General features: G+C 42.8%; 2 protein-coding genes across 2 annotated transcripts in view; one reads left to right on the top strand and one right to left on the bottom strand.

Moving 5' to 3' along the window:
- The window catches only part of LOC145439159 (chondroitin proteoglycan-2-like), a 34,133-nt gene extending 33,909 nt beyond the window's left edge, over positions 1 to 224 (bottom strand). Inside the window, exon 1 of the mRNA XM_080316646.1 lies at positions 64 to 224. Within this exon, the coding sequence (XP_080172772.1) occupies positions 64 to 133 (70 nt within the window). The 5' untranslated portion in view covers positions 134 to 224. The remainder of the gene's footprint in view (positions 1 to 63) is intronic.
- A 14,359-nt stretch (positions 225 to 14,583) lies between these two features.
- The window catches only part of LOC145439791 (uncharacterized), a 49,583-nt gene continuing 46,243 nt past the window's right edge, over positions 14,584 to 17,923 (top strand). The window contains exon 1 of the mRNA XM_080317419.1: positions 14,584 to 14,595. The gene's annotated coding sequence lies outside the window, so the exon portion shown is untranslated. The remainder of the gene's footprint in view (positions 14,596 to 17,923) is intronic.

Here is a 17,923-nt window from a genome sequence, read left to right as displayed (position 1 = left end):
CGGGGGAAGTCTCGGTTGAATCTTTCATATTCTATATAAAACACCGATTCACGAAATTGTTACCTGCAGCGGGTTTTGCAATCGTCGCTCCGATCGTAAGCAGTAGAATTATTGCGAGCGTCTTTTCAAACATGGTTGGTTCTGTCTTTCCTTGATGACACTTCGGTAAAGACTATGGTTGTCAGTGAATACATTGTCGCGATGAGCAAAAGCTCCTTATATATGTTGCTTTATCGAGAGATTGCAAGCCTGACAATGTCGTCAACGATTCTCATTATGCAATCAAAATCATTGAAATATGGCGCCCGCCTTCAACAAACAGCTTGCGGATTTACGAAGCTTGATCGTAAAATGCTATGGTAACTTCTTGGCTTTGTTAACTGGATGCATCAAACAGAGCGACGTCAGGTCATGTCCTCCTGAGACCACGCGTTGCACATAAAATATTTTGTTGTAATTAGATGCACAATACTGATAGTAACGTGCACAAGATGAGAATTCCCGAAGTGGACAACGTGGGCAGTCACGTGCAAAATTTGAGCAGTTCGGACCATACGGTAGAGGTAGTCAACGTTGCTACTCAAGTAGCAGAAGTAAGGCAGTAAAACTACTATACCCAATTACATGTAGCAGTATTTCCATCACGTGGATATAGAAAATGTAGGGTTTCAAAAGAATTCCACACATCGCCCATCAACACGACTTATAATTTGACCAATTGACCAACTCAGTTCGCACTATGTAGATTGTAGGTAGATCGGCTGAACAGGATGCAATACTGGAAATTTCAATTCGGTATCGGAGGACAGAAAAAGTAGAGTCACAGATTAGGAAATTCCGCAACCGATAAGATTCCACACAGAAGAGTGGGTGCCAGTGCATAGACCCCATAAATTAATCAAAAATTAATCAAATATTTTATCAGTTGGATTAGATGACTTATTATCCGCCATGTATCAGAACATGTGCAATATCCAATGCGACATTATGGGCACCCAGCACTTAGTGAACAACAGACCATGCTATGCGAAGCTGTGAAAATGCCACATTGCAGAGCAAAGAGCCGGCAGCAAACCAAACTCAGAGCCAAGATTAATGGGGACGTGCACGCAGAGGTCACAACGTCTGAGTAAACTACAAGCACGTGTAACAACGGTATGTATAAGGAGATAGATAAAGGTTTGTAAATAATCTCGGGAAAGCTTTACCTCCAATCCTCCATCATGAACTATGATGTTTCTTTGGTCAGAATCTCGTCCCATTGACATGTTGCAATAGCAAATACATAAAACTATCGTAAGCTGCTTCGGTTTTGAAGTTTACGATTATAGCTTGATAAAGGTCGTTGACGAAACTACTTCCCGAATAAATATTTTGTCGCGCAAAACTACACTATTAGTAGGTCTTTATGAAGACTATATTTGGACATTAGGTTGAATACCCAAGCTAACATTTTATAGTCGGCCTCGCCTTAGAATTAGTCGATTAATTATATTCCCAAGGAAATTTAAACTTAACTGTCCTTTTGCCTATTAACCGGCTACATTTAATTAATTCACCACACTTGCCTCGAAGGATCAGGATATTAAAAATCCCTGTGGCCTTATGCTATAAATTATAGGTCGGAAAATGCTCTTCTGCGGACCGCTGCCGGTACATGAGGAGTTGGTTACAGATCCGCGAAAAATTGAGTGGAGGTTCACAATTATAGCGGTCAATATCACTGGTAATTTTTATTAAATTCAAAAGGATGTGTTTAATCGAAACACGTGAGCTCCTGGCAGTCGTGTGGGCAAGGGTCTTTCTTTTTATGTCGCAACACCAATAATGAGAGTTCCGTAGTACGACAAAAGCTGCTATTCGAGATTTTCGCGCTTTCGTTATATTCAACGCTTAAAAATGGGTGTAATTGTTGTAAATGTTCAATTGTTCATGCAACTGGAGTTGACCCAAGACATGTGATTTAGGCGGCACCAATTCCTCTGGTGAATTGGAAATGATTCGACTTGACTCGAGTAAAAATTGCGAAAGTAAGATTGTCTTGTGACTCGGAACCTGGTGTCCTGGTTACAACCGTGCCCCAGTCTTACTCAACATGTCTCGGAACGGATTAATGTCGATTCTAGCGACCCCGTGAGGTTGAACATTTTCAACTATGTGAATGGTTATTCACTTTTTTGACCTGCCGGCCCCCGGGAAACGCATAAAGGCTGTATCAGACGAGGCGATGCCGGCGATGTCGGCCGATAATTTCTCTACCATCATGTGAGAGATCGTTGCACTTGATTAGTTTCAGAAGGCGTTGACCCGTTGCATTTAAACCTGCTCGGGGATGATTGACATCTGCGAATCGGTTTTTTGTTGTTGTACAGGTCAGGCACACTGTGTACTACATAGTCATACTACCGTATTATGATCAGTGATGGGCGGATAGTGATTTCTGAGAATCCGAATCCATCCGACAGCTCAAAGCTCTGAGGAGCAATCCTTCCGAATACGAACAGTCTCATCCAAATACCCATGCAAATCTGAAAAATCTTGTCCATAATCCAGAAAATCCGAACAGAATAAACATTCCGAAGAATCCCAATTGCGCAGCGGAGCTACATACATTTAGGGCCTAGAGTTGGCCGGTTTATATTTGCTTGGACCTTTGACAGAACAACTTAAGAGTGCCATCAGTCCTATAACAAGGGGTACACTGTCCGTTTTGGTTGTCGAGCTGACGATTTTTTTCTTTCAACTTGAAGTTAAAAGTCACGTCACGTCTGGTCAAAATCATCCAGAAACAAAGCAACAACTAGCCGAAAATATTCGAAACTAATTCTGCAATATGGTTATGATGCCTGCTGTCTAATGTGTTCATGCTACAATGTCTTGTCGAATGAAACCTTGTCGGAACCATGGTAGTATGGTATTTGTAAGGGTAGGTCAAAACAGTTGAAAGTAGCACGAGTTTTGACTGCCGTGATAGCTGCAGAAGAATGTGCGCGTGCTGGTGCTACTCGAAGGTGGTGCGTGCATCCGATTTTGCAACGCCGGCCTATACTGGATACGTGAAGCACCTCAATAATTTAGTACTACATTGCAGTAATTCGTTTCGCAATGTTTCGCCAGAAGGTCCGTCCGCCAAACGGCTTGAGCAAAAGTGATGCTATTCATGTCTCGGCACTGGTTTATATATGGATACGCATGAGCGCATCTTCCACTTCTCTCATCGCCGGCGATGTCGCCGAGTTAATTGACACTGTCAATTAAAATCGCCGGCGATTCAAGCGATGGCAGCGATGATAAAACAAACACTAACGCCCCGCCGACATCGCCTCGTATGATATAGGCTTAAGTACCAGCGCCCCCGACCAGGGCAGTGGAGTCGGAGTCGGAGTCGGTGGAGTCGGAGTCGGAGTCGGTGGAGTCGGAGTCTGGGTAATTTTCGCTTGATGGAGTCGGAGTCGGAGTCGTGGAAACTATAACAGCTGGAGTCGGAGTCGGAGTCGTGGGAAAATTCTGACTGGAGTCGGAGTTTGTGAGAATGACCCTGACTTCGACTCCGACTCCGGCTCCAACTTCTCTATCATGAAAACATTTGCTTTCAAAGAATTTTCAATAGAATTTTTATGTACCACCAATCACTGTTCTTAATAACCATACAGATCAGGTGCGGCCAGCCCGTACGTGGCACGCAGGCCAAATTTGGCACACGAGAAGGTTAGGTGGTGTGGCCTGCGAGGTAATTCTCGACATTATTCATGACATCAGGTACAATTGCAAGGCCAACCAAAATTTGATTAGCATGACCGCGAAATTTAATGATGACTAAAACAACAGTATTGACGCATTGACGTATCCAGGGACCAGCCACATTTATCCCAGATCTTCGTATGTGACCATAAAGTAGAATATTTCATAGCAGATTTATTTGAGTTGAAATTTTTCTCGGTACTTCGCATGATTCATTGTCACTAGATTTCTTTCATTCAGTATTTGAGCCCCCCTCTGAAAATTATAAATACATATTATTCACAGAATTGAGTCTAACTATATTCGCAATTAGGAGATAACGTGTCGCCCAACATGCAGCTTCGCTTGTGCACTCGCAGCGAGATCGTCGACAAAACATTTCCACAAAATGATAGAGGCTTGCATGGTCACTGAAACCGTCGATTTTGCTATGTCTAAACGTCGAATAATTCTGTCCTTGCCAAATGAGCCCAGTGGTATACAGATGCGACCCCCAATGTATGTTAGCGACATATTTATTGATATAATTCAGTCATTATCAGTCAAAAAAAATTCGCGCTTCGCGCGGCCAGGCCTGATTGCGCACTGCCCAGTTGCATGACATATTCTTATCAATTTAGAACAGGGCTGGCCAACCAGCGACGAGGGCCTGATTGCGCACTGCACAATTGCATGACATATTGTGATCAATTTTAGAGCGTATTAATATAAGTCTTGTTTGCAATGTTACCTAATTCGGTTCGCTCCTAGCGGACGACTAAAAGCAGGTTATCAACATTCCAGTTGCCCGCGCATTGGTACGTAAATCTCATGTGTCCCTTTGGCCGAAAAAGTTGCCCACCCCTGATATAGATAAAATTAAACATTACTTGTAAATTACAACTCAGTTGCACAGGGAAAGAAAATCGCAATATGCGTTTTCGCGATGCAGTCAAAATTGATGCAATTTTTGGAATTACACCATGATACTGTGACAGAGCAAATGCATCGGCTGGTTTTGTAAAATTGTAAAAATGATGTGAATATGACCAAACGATGCTTGCTACTTGACAAAATTAAAAATATTTGTAGTGCAGCTTAGCTGTTTGGGTCGAACGAATGATTAAGAAAGACTGCAAGTCCCAATCCTTGAATACTTGATTAAGTACATGTAGACTAGACATAGCCTATATGGTCTTTGACTATTTAACTAAATTCCATTTATGACCAATGTATATTAGTAGTAACAGTGTGTGTGCTTGTAATCAGGATAGTGTGCAATTACAAAATTAGCAAGTTCAATCTCTTTATTAGTTGGTGACTCATACACAAGAGCTACACTTGGAGTTTTTTATCTACATTTTTATTATACAGGATTGGATATCTGCCATATTTGAATGATTCATACATTTCAGGATATTAGAGACTACGTTATAAAAACTTAAAAAGGGACGGATATTTAGCAAATCTTTCTTTCATGTTAATTGCATAGTGGATAATTCGAGCTGTGCCACAATGGAACAATTTAGCATGCCACCGTTAATAATAAGTTTGCATATGTTTAATGGTTGTATGATAGTCATTCAACCGGCAATGTGGCATATAATTTTCGAAGTAAATTGGTAATAATGCTGGAGTCGGAGTCGGTACGTTTAAAGACCCAGGAGTTAGAGTCGGAGTCGGTACGTTCAAAGACTCAGGAGTCGGAGTCGGAGTCAGTATATTGAAAATGTATGGAGTCGGAGTCGGAGTTGGTTGTAAAATTTACCGACTCCACAGCCCTGCGGCCCCGACCCTCCACCACATCTAAATAATAAAGTGAAAGTTGTTCTGCATATATTACAATTAACAATAATACATATGAAGCAGTTGCACATGTTATCATCCTCATCATTATATTGGGTTTGATATTTTCTAAGAACAATCTGAAGTAGGTTTATGCTGTGAGTCAGAAGATTTGTCAAGGCACTGAAAGCACGTTCTAATAACTATAAGCCGGGAGGGGAAGTGAGGAAAAATTCAACCCGACTCCAGGAAAGTATTTCTATATGTTTCAATTGTGTATCCATAACCATTGATAGTAAGAGATATTGAACTTTGGTGTGAGCGCAAAATTTTTCCGCAATGTGGACGGCTCTTAAATCTTTTCATGCTCGGAATTTTCACGGACTGTACTGATTATTATCGAGTAACGAACTTCTAATTGGAATACATCCTGAAATGAAATTACTATATATCCTTGTGCAGTTTTTCGAGATGATTGCTGTATGCTACCACGTCAAAATTAGATTGGCATATGCAAGTAACAAGCCAGGCAAGCTTGAGAATTGGAAAGGTTCACGTCTTGGCAAATCTCTCTGATTTATCATGGGCTTATCACTGAATACAGACAGTGTCATTTCCACCTTGATCAGGTTTCATCATTACCGAAAAAGGATAAGTTAGACTCATAAAACTTGATGAATAGCCTATATCCGTCAATTTTGAGCGATATCTTTTCTCGCAACCGGAACTATTGTGGGGCAGGGTCGCATCAGTGTGAAAATCTCGCGACCGTTTGAAACGGAGTAAAATCGAAGAAGGCAGTTTTCATTAACCTCTTGATGGCAGGAGAGGAAATAAAAAAAAACTCGAGAACTTTGATGCAGAATAAGAATACTAAATGGGAACCGAACCAGCCGTGAGACTAACTTACGAAAGCAGGAACACAGCATTCACCGACTACGCCTTACAGTCGGTCGAGATATCTCGTTTACTTCCGCAATCAAGTCGCAAAATAACTTCATTTTTTTGAAAAATGAATTTCTCCCACTCTGGCGTCTGTGGTTCCGCTAGACAGCGTCGGAACTCAGTGCTACCAGCGTGTACTCAAAGGTGGTGTGGACCGGTGATGAGCATCGGAGCAGAGTCAGAGTGGATTCGGAGCGGAGTTTTGCCGATTTTGTGACAGTCTGAGTTTACTACAGATATTTTTTCGGAGAATTTCGGAGTATTGAAACTTTTGTCTCCGATATCTTTGAATAGCTCTGACCAGAATGCACTATTGATTATGATTACAAACCAAAACACAGACAGTTGACACCTTGTAAAGTTGTAATATGACGGGTAATGCAAAAATGATTGCCAAGTGCATAAAAATCAGCCGTCTGCACTGCAATTGGGGACTGGAGAGTAGACAATACTATGAGGCCAACCACGTTATCACATTTATTTAGTAAAACCATAGTGTCCTATATGGTGTCGACTGTCGGCACAGGCAAATCTCACGCCTCAGTGAAATTGTATCACGTCACAATTTCCATTTGGCTACAGGCAATTTGACGGTCATTTTTGACCGGCTTTCCGAGCATTAAATTTGGTAAAACAGGTATCAATCGAAAGCTGACTCTGCACTGATTACGAAAATATAAATTTTATTCCGCTCATGGCCCTGGAACTCCCACAATCAGCCGCGAATTTTTCATTGTTATGGAGATTGGCATTGGGACGCAACAATGCTGAACAATTCTGTCTGACTCTTTTTCTCTTGAGCTACTCTCTCGTTTCGCCAGACAGCATTGTTACGTCCTGAGCTACTCTCTCGTTGTTAGCGCGCGCGTACGGCTTTGCAGTGTCTCGTGATATCTTGGTGTATTTAATTTAATTGTCTCGTGTTTGATCATCATCATCATTATCAGTCTCGTTTTCTCTCCCTATATATTCAATTGCTAGACTCGTTTTCGTTGGTTACTTTGCTGAACAGACGGTTGGAGATTCTCGGGATAAAGCATCGTTGTAAATCCTACTTTGTACCTACTTTATTCCTTATATTGCTGCGTACTGCGTGCTGCCATTTGTACTGCTTACGTTCTACTAAGCGTAAATTTGGATTAAAAGGTTGTTTGATTTACACCGGCCTTGCATTCTACCGTCGAGATTAGACAGGCTTCTGCGCCTTAGTCGCCACACGCTCATTTTGTGTGCCGCGCAGAAACAATTTACAACGTCTGCAATTAACGTTTGCAACATATTACAAGCAAGACGAAGTAATCCTCTCCGTATTATTCAACGGAGATTTGGTTCGTTTCATCGTCAGAGTACATTCGATTGCACCAATTCAGCAATCACTATTAACTGCCCTGATCTTTGAAGACAAACGATTAATATCAGAATGCCGCTGCAACACTCTCCGACTGACGAGAAAGTTCGATTAGCTCCTTCGTTCAAGACTGTTGCCAAGATGACCGTTGAAGAGATGCGTATAGAACTTGCTGCTCTCGAACTGCCAACCACGGGGAACAAGGCCGCGCTGTCGGAAAGACTGAAGAAAGCTCGCGAGTGCAAGCCCGACAATTTGGAGACATCTAGAACGCAATCGCCAGATTCACCGGTGCTAGATCAATCCGCGGCTGCGCCCGATCCATTTTCCATTCAGACCGATAAGCCCAGCGACCTTATGGTGATGTTTACACTAATGAAGCAACAGCAAGAGGCCGCGGAGAAAAGGTTCCTCGTCCAGCAAGAAGCAGCTGAGAAAAGATTCCTCCTTCAGCTCGAAACAATGCGCCAGGAAGCGGACAAAGCCAGCTCTGACGGGGACTCCGATCTGCCCAGTGTCATCGGTAAGCGATTTAAGCGAATGAATAAAGATCTTCTCGAACTATTGCAGGCACTCGAACTCAAGTACACGACTTCCAACTCAATCGAAGAAATTGAGGTGTTCGTGAAATCGGTCGAGACGTCCATGACAGATTTGAAATCCTACGTAGATGGCAAAATTGATCTATTGGAAGATGGCGACTTGAAGACCGAGATTATTAACGGTTTGAAAGATGCTACTCAAGTCTATTTAACCAACATTCCTCAAGCCAGGTCAAAGCTATCGAAATTGAAGGCGATTGACGAAGCTGACAAGACAGCTGGAAGTCTACCAAACGGAGTGAATCCGCCCTCGTTTTATGGCGACATACTTTCCTTCCCGTCATTCTGGGAAGCGTTCGAACCACTTGTTCATAACAACCCATCGGTCAGTAAATTTTACAAAATGACTTATTTGAAGGCTGCTATGAAGGGTTCGGCGTCTGGAGTTCTAAACGGCTTTCCGTCTAATGCGACTAATTATGAGCCGGCGATTGCTGCGGTACTGAAACGATTCGGCAGAACGCAAGCAATCGTTCGCAGTCACATTAAAGATCTGCTTGATGGGAACCGGGTAGATTTCGAACTCGACAAAGTGCGAGGTATGCTAGACCGGGCTAATGCTAAGAGGTCAATACTGACTCAGAATAATATCACCTGGGATCAAATGTTCACTCAGATATTGGAATCGCAGCTACCTCAGAAATTACTCGAGCGTTGGATGCGTAAAATCAGCCCGTTGATAGAGTCCAACGAGATAGCTTCGTCCGATCTAATGTTTGAGTTCATTGCAACAGAATTGGCGACTATGGATACTCTGAAGAGGTCTAGCTCGAAGCAGCCGGAGAAGCAACCAAAGACAAAGCAACAGACCTCGAACACCGATAAGTATTGTTCCGCTCAGTCTTTGGTAACTCAATCTATGTCGACTCTCTGCGCATATTGCAGCAAGTCTCATCCGTTACTGGATTGTAGAGACTTTCTGAAATAACTCCTGATCAACGGATGTCTGATTTATTAAAAAATCCAGGGAAGGTGTGTTTCAGGTGTCTCGCACCGAATGGTGAGTCTGGACATCCTAAGCAGTTCTATCAGTGCAAAGCCCGTTGTGATGTTGAAGATTGCGGAAAGGCCATCACCGACTGCTGCACGTCTCAGAATCGTCGCAGGCGAAAACAATGGTATCCACTGCTAGGCGATCAGCAGCGTCGGACTCCGAAATTGATACCTTGCTTCCCACCGCACTCGCGCAAATTTCGAACCAGGGTAAGACTAGGCGTGTTCGCATTGCTTTCGATTCGTTGTCGGAGAAGTCCTTTATCACCCAGAACGCCGCTAATTACTTGCAGCTACCGCCTATTCGAAGCCAACAAATGAATATTAGTGGATTTGGCGGTAGTTCAACCTCTAGTTCAATGGATCTAGTCTCATTCAATCTGGAACCATTACATTCAGAACCGAGAGGCTGTATTGAAGTTCCAGCGTTCGTTCAAGACGGTGTTATCTGCACGCCCTTAGATAACATCACTTTACGCTGCGATCAGGTTAGACACCTTGACGGATTACCGCTGGCCGACCCTCTCCCAAGGGACGACGGTACGGTAGATATACTATTGGGAGGACGTTATTATTTCTCGCTGATGCAAGGATCGGTTATTAGTCCCGAAATCCCCGAATCTGGACCATTTGCAATTAAAACTATGTTCGGTTGGGTATTGGCTGGACCATGTAGTCGTAATTCTTCAGGTAATCGTTCTTCTAATTGTTTGCTTACCAGAAGCTCGTCAAAAGTACAGCGCTCTGAATTGGATCCTTGGCAACTGTTGGACAACAAACTCGAACGATTTTGGAAGCTAGACTGCATCGGGCTTACAGATAAGGATTCGGTTCGTACTTCCGACGAGGTTGACGCAATTGCACAATTCAATGATTCAGTGTCGTTCGATGGGGATAAGTATTGCGTGTCGTTACCATTTAAACGCGATGCAATAGAGTTGCAGCCCAATTTCGCGCAAGCATATTCTCGTTTGCTAACAACAGAAAAGGTTCTGAAGAAAAACCCTGATAAATTGACTAAATACGATCAGGCTATCATGGAATACGTGGACAATAGGGTTGTCCAAAATTTGGAAAATCTTAAAAATACCCCGTGATTGTGTCTCATTCCATAGATTATTGATAAAAAATAACAATGAGCCCAAAAGAAGCTCACGGGAAAGCCGTTAAGATTTCGGCCAAAGCGTTTTAAAGTAGCTGCCCAAGAATGGGCGTGCCACCGACCATAGAACGGCGAGAAGACTAGTAATCAAATAACCACGGCTCCTGATTGGCTAATTGGCTATGCTTCAATGATCACCACAGCAACAACTTGCTGATTATGTGCTCAAGGAGTCTGCTGCCGGTGAGGATTCTGAAATCGCGTTGTTGGTAGGTTGGCAGATGATGATTTAGGATTAATTCAGGACATGTTAAGGTACGAAATACATGATGAACAATCAACAGCTGCTTCACATAAACTTCTACAGCATGACTGCTTTGCTGTGAAGGAAACGGCTGTAGCCTACATGCCGTGTTTTCATCGAGGGAAAGCAAAGACGCCTATGCAAGTAGTGAACGAATTCCCCGTTTCAGAAGAGATCCATCATCAGTGAATACAAATATAAAGCTTGACCATGACACTATACTTTGTGTGAGCTTATTGGACTCAAGTTGTAGTATATAGTTGATATTTTGAATGCTCTAGGGATTGACTGAATCAGCCGGTTGTGCTTGGCAGTTATACTTACAGCAAATTGAATTCACATGTAAGTGTTGTCAAAGTCCTTAATGATGCTGCAGAAAAGAGGTGTAAAGTAAGCACAATGCTGGATATCATGTCCAAACTATGCTGGATACTATGCAGTATAGTCTGTGATTATCTTTACACCTATTTTCTGCGGGATCAATAGGGACTTCGACATACCACATTGGGCATAGCCTGTGCGAGTGTGCGTTATCATTAGGGACTTTAGCAACACTTACAAGTGAATTCACTTTACTGTAAGCATCTGATGAGTGCCAAGCATAACCCGCTGATTCAGCCGATTCCAATATCATTCAAAACGTCACCTATATATTACAGCTTGAGCCTAATAAGATCACACAAATTACGGTATCGTGTCATTGATAAGCTTTATATTTGTGTTCACTGATGATGGATCCTTTCCAAACGGGGAATTCGTTTACCGCTTGCATAAGCGCCTTTGCTTTCCCTCGGTGAAAACACGGCATGTAGGCTACAGCCGTTTCCTTCCAATAAAGCAGTCACGCTGCAGGAGTTTTTGTGAAGCAGCTGTTGATTGTTCATCATGTATTTCGTACCTTAACATGTCCTGAATTAATCTTAAATCATCATCTGCCAACCTACCAACAACGCGATTTCAGAATCCCCACCGGTAGCAGACTCCTTGAGCACATAATCAGCAAGTTGTTGCTGTGGTGGTCATTGAAGCATAGCCAATTAGCCAATCAGGAGCCGTGGTTATTTGATTACTTGTCTTCTCGCCGTTCTATGGTCGGTGGCACGCCCATTCTTGGGCAGCTACTTTAAAACGCTTTGGCCGAAATCTTAACGGCGTTCCCGTGAGCTTCTTTTGGGCTCATTGTTATTTTTTATCAATAATCTATGGAATGAGACGCAATCACGGGGTATTTTTAAGATTTTCCAAATTTTGGACAACCCTAGTGGACAACGGTTTCGCTCGGAAATTGTCGCAAGCGGAATTGGAAAAAATATCTACAATTCCCCATTACTATGTCCCGCACCATCCGGTTTTTCGTGAAGAGAGTTGCTCCACCAAATTGCGAATTGTTTTCGACGCAAGCGCTAAAAATAGCGGTGGTTATTCGCTAAACGATTGCGTTTTGAAGGGTCCAAATTTATTGCCCGACATAGGAGCTGTGCTACTACGATTTCGCACTCACAAAATTGCTTTGAGCGGTGACATTCGTAAAATGTTTTGCCAGACGGCTATTAATCCGGATGATCAGCGTTTCCAATTATACCTTTGGCGAAATTGCGAATCGCGCAGAACGCCAGACGTCTTCGTCATGGAAAGAATAATGTTCGGAGTCTCGTCAAGCCCTTTCCTCGCAATTCAAGCAATCCACCATCATTCTAATACCGCGCCAATCATTGATAAATTTGGCCGTGACTTAGGCAATGAAATCGTTCGCAATATGTACGTCGACGACATTCATGTAGGTGGAAATAGCGTTGAAGAGGTTGTCGGCAAGCAACAGAAGTTGGTTGAGTTTTTCAAGGGCGGTGGGTGGTCCTTGGTCAAATTTGCGTCCAATAATCGAGAAGTCATGGATTGCATTCCCGAGGAAGCTCGGTTACCAAATTGCATTCTCGATCTTGATGATGCTAACAACGGTGAGGCCTCGTCTCTCGGTTTGAAATGGCACACGACGCAGGATGTCATGTATTGTAATGTTAAACCCAAACTGCTTGAGCAGGATAAAATCGTCACCAAAAGATCCATTCTGAGTAAGCTCAGTCAAATCTACGACGTGTTTGGATTTTTTTCAGCATTCGTTATCACCGCCAAGATTTGGATGCAAGAATTGTGGAAGCGAAAACTCGATTGGAACGATCCAGTGGACGAGGCACTCGCCAAGAAGTATCGGCAATGGACCGACGAGCTATCGCTTCTAGAGTCCATCAAAATTCCACGGTACCTTTTTTGTCAAATACGTTTTCCAAATTCCATGCAGCTCCATGGTTTTGCTGATGCCTCCGAAACTGCTTATGGGGCCGTAGTCTACATTAGAGCTGAAGATGACGTAGGCAATATTCAGACCCGGTATTTGATTGCTAAAACGAGAGTGGCCCCATTGAAGTCGATATCTGTTGCGCGACTCGAGCTAATGGCAGCCCACTGTCTGGCTAAGTTAACTAGATACGTTTTGGATGCGCTGAGTTCTGAAATTTCTATTGATAAAGTCTATTTGTGGCTTGATTCAGAGATAGCTCTTGCATGGATTGACAAGCCAAGCTCTCATTGGAAAACGTTTGTGAGGAACAGAGTTCAGGAAATTCAAGATCTCGTATCCCCACACGCTTGGAGACATTGTCCAGGCATCGATAATCCAGCAGACTACCATAGCCGCGGCATGGCGCTTCAGGAACTGAAGAATTGCTCTATCTATTGGCACGGACCGGATTGGCTGAGGTCTGAAGAGTCGGACTGGCCTGTGAAATCCCACCTAGACCAACCGAATCCGCAAGTCGACACAGAAACCGCAACTCCCCGCGTGTTAGTGAACATCACACAGCCACTAATTCCCTTTTATGTGGATCGCTACAGTAACTATTCCAAAATTGTTCGTATTACAGCGAGACAGTGTTGGGATGACTCGAGTCATGACTTGACTCGAGTCAGACTCGAGTCAACTTTTTCGAATGACTTGACTTGACTCGAGTCACTTTGCAAAAATGACTTGACTTGACTTGACTCGGCGCTTCAAAAATGTGGATTGACTCGTGACTCGGAGCAAAATTTACGAGTCAATTTCAAGTCATCAAGTAAACGGTGTCGACTAAATCAATGTATTCCGTGCATGTTCATTTTATTCACGATGTGCCATTATAACTTGTGAGAGCAACCAGTCATTCACTGATTGTACGTTTCGCTGATCCTGCATTGTTACATCACACATACACTGACCGCATACGAAATGATCACAGCTTGCCTTGTCGTAATAGCAGATTAATTTAATAGCAACGTATCGCTGTTTATTAGACGGCTCTGTCCTTACATTGCACGGCGCTCACCTTTACCAACCCTCTTGTATGATTAAATCTAACAAATATATTTTATGTATTTATATCCTCAACGATGTGTATGATTAAATCTAACAAATATATTTTACGTATTTATATCCTCCACGATGTGTATAGATGGCTAGTGTATTGTTCGATATCAATTTCTTTCATCTTCTCGAGGCCTCGTATTCGATCCTCTATTTTTGCTGATAATAACAGAATGTATAGCATGTCGCTCAGAGTTGTCAAACTCAACTGACGTCGCGGGTCGAATTCAAATATACAGATCACTCGCGGGCCGCACCAGTCAAATGATTCCTAAATATTACTAACCCTAAACTCAGTAGTCAGTATATGCACTTTTTCGCATTCTCGGAATGGGTGTCAATGTCAGCGATTTTCTCCTGACGATAACTACAATCACAACTCCGCTGTCGGGTTGTTATAATGTGGCCTATGAACATAATCGAAATTTTCTCTCTTGAAGGAATATTTATTAGTGGTATTTCTTACTGCAAATTCGAGAAATGTGTTGGATAAAATCACGCAATTTTCACCATATACTCAGAATTTCTTCGCGGGCCCAATGAAATCATTTGGCGGGTCGTATGTTTGACACCCCTGATGTAGCTATACAGTTACTTACGTATTTTATTAGCAGTTCTACGTGTGCGTGAGCGATACAACGCATTTTTGCATGTATATTTAACTTTATATTCGTTATTGGATTCAAGATAAATGACCAATTGATCTCTTTAACATAGCCAGTAAAATATAATGAATTTGAATGATCACTCATACTTCGAAAATTCAATTTGACTTGAATTGTGACTTGACTCGTGACTTGACTTGACTTGACTTGACTTGACTCGAGTCACCTCCAAAAAACGAGTGACTTGACTTGACTCGAGTCATATTTGAAAATCGATTGACTTGACTTGACTCGAGTCAAAATGTGCAATGACTCGAGATGACTCGTGACTCGAAGGTATAGTGACTTGATCCCAACACTGCAGCGAGAATCTTGCGTTGGCGGCATCGTGATTATATGAAGATGGATCCAGAGTGCAGCAATCGTTTCGTTGGACCAAATGAGTTCAGAATGGCGGAATACTTCCTTTTACGTCAGCTTCAACGCTCAAGATTTAACAGCGAATTCGAAAATCTCGACAAAGGTAAGAACGTGTCGAATAAATCAAAAATTAAAGACATGGATCCGAGGATAGACCTCGAAAACGAGCTGATCGTTGCCGGTGATCGGTTGAGTTTGTGTGATTTGCCAGAGTTAACGAGTTCTCCGATTATTCTTCCCGCCAAGGAGCCGTTGGTGGACAAACTCATTCTACATGTCCACGAAAGCAACTCTCATTCTCCTCAGGACACAACCATCGCTATTCTTCGTGAGCGTTTCCTTATTATTCATATCAGGAGCGAGGTAAGAAGGGTGTTGCGAAATTGTATCGTTTGTCGACATTGGAACACGAAACCACTCCAACAGAAAATGGGCATTCTTCCAAAGGAACGCATTTGCGCTTCTCCGGCATTTTCTGAGGTCGGGTTGGATTTCACGGCCCAATTTATATTAAAGTAGGTGACGACGCAATGCAAAAGGCGTATATTTGTTTGTTCACTTGCCCCCACAGTAGAATGATTCATTTGGAATTGACCAACGATATGTCCACGGAGGAATTCATCGGTGCTCTGCAACGAATGATAAACAGGCGTGGCTGGTGTCGAGAAATTATATGCGACAATCAACTGACTTTCAAAAAGGCTGAACGTTTAATTCAGATTTCGACACGCGCGTCCTTCAAAAGGCGGTCAGACAATGAAGCTCTGCAAAAATTCCTTACCGACAACGGGATAACGTGGAAATACATTGCCGAACGCGCTCCACACCGCGGTGCCTTTTACGAGAGGATGAACAGATCCATTACAACCTCTCAGAAAGATTCTAGGTAAGGCAAAGTTGAACTTCACTGAACCATATACGATTTTGACAGATATCGAGTGTGCGATGAACCAGCGGCCGTTGACGTATCTCGGTTCCGATCCGAGAAACCAACAAGCAATCACTCCAGCTCATTTGGCAATTGGTCGGTCACTGCGACATATACCGAATTTTCCGTCCAAAGCGAGTGTCAACGTCTCGAAGCGATTTCGCTATCTCCAAACGCTGTTGCGGCATTTCTGGGCGAGATGGTCGAAGGAATATCTCCCGACGTTGATCAAGAGAAAGAAATGGGCTTTCGAACATTCTGTTCCAAACGTCGGAGACATTTGTTTAATCGCAGACGACGGATACGCGCGCTCGAATTGGAAGGTCGGCAGAATCGTGCATGCTTTAAAGGGCAAAGATGGCCTCGTGAGAACATTCAAATTGAAAACCGCTCGTGGATATCTTACGCGACCTATACAAGAACTCCATTTACTGGAGAAAGACTATTCGGTTGACTATGACCAGTCAAAGGGGGGTGGATGTTAGCGCGCGCGTACGGCTTTGCAGTGTCTCGTGATATCTTGGTGTATTTAATTTAATTGTCTCGTGTTTGATCATCATCATCATTATCAGTCTCGTTTTCTCTCCCTATATATTCAATTGCTAGACTCGTTTTCGTTGGTTACTTTGCTGAACAGACGGTTGGAGATTCTCGGGATAAAGCATCGTTGTAAATCCTACTTTGTACCTACTTTATTCCTTATATTGCTGCGTACTGCGTGCTGCCATTTGTACTGCTTACGTTCTACTAAGCGTAAATTTGGATTAAAAGGTTGTTTGATTTACACCGGCCTTGCATTCTACCGTCGAGATTAGACAGGCTTCTGCGCCTTAGTCGCCACACGCTCATTTTGTGTGCCGCGCAGAAACACTCGTTTCGCCAGACAGCATTGTTGCGTCCCAATGCCAATCTCCATAACAATGAAAAATTCGCGGCTGATTGTGGGAGTTCCAGGGCCACGAGCGGAATAAAATTTACATTTTCGTAATCAGTGCAGAGTCAGCTTTCGATTAATACCCGTTTCACCAAATTTAATGCTCGGCAAGCCGGTCAAAAATGACCGTCAAATTGCCTGTAGCCAAATGGAAATTGTGACGTGATACAATTTCACTGAAGCGTGAGATTTGCCTGTGTCGACACCATATAGGACACTATGGTAAAAGACACATTGTGTACAGAGATGCCACTCCTGGGTTTTTCCACCCAGATCTGGGTTTTTCGAGCATCACCTGGGTTTCTTGGTTTTTGTGCTTGAAATCTGGGTTTTTTTCAACATCATGTTTGTCAGGTCAATTTTACGGCGCAAAATTGATTATTAGCTTGATAAGATCTTATAACATCGACGGATTCTACTGTGATTGAGTCTAAAGAGAGTAATTTACTATAAAAATGAGAGGTCTTGGCGTGATGAGAGAGCTTAATTGAATACTGACTTCTAGGTCACAGAAAGTCATTTTCACAAAGCAACTCTGGAGTCTGGAGCATTTGTTTTGCAATTCAAAACGATTTAGGACTTGAATGCTAGCGCTGCAACAAATTCGTTGTGTGTCAGTAAATAGTATGTAACTGCTGTAAAGTATGCAATTAATGCACATGGAAAGACCAAATGTTGATCGAACTAATTTACCATGTTGACATCAGAGTATATTCACTTTTAACAGGGACACTCAAAGAGACAGTTTGGGCACCCGGGCAAGTTATTCAGAGGGAGAGAGGTTTGCCAAATGCAAATGTACCCTTAATTTCATGATCTGGCAGTTTCTTTTTCGACTAACCA

The sequence above is a fragment of the Botryllus schlosseri genome, chromosome 5 (assembly GCF_051294905.1).
Source record: "Botryllus schlosseri isolate E-star chromosome 5, Bs_hap1, whole genome shotgun sequence".
Classification (NCBI taxonomy): domain Eukaryota; kingdom Metazoa; phylum Chordata; class Ascidiacea; order Stolidobranchia; family Styelidae; genus Botryllus; species Botryllus schlosseri.
Note: the sequence above shows the minus strand (reverse complement) of the source record. Positions and strands in the feature narration are given on the sequence as shown.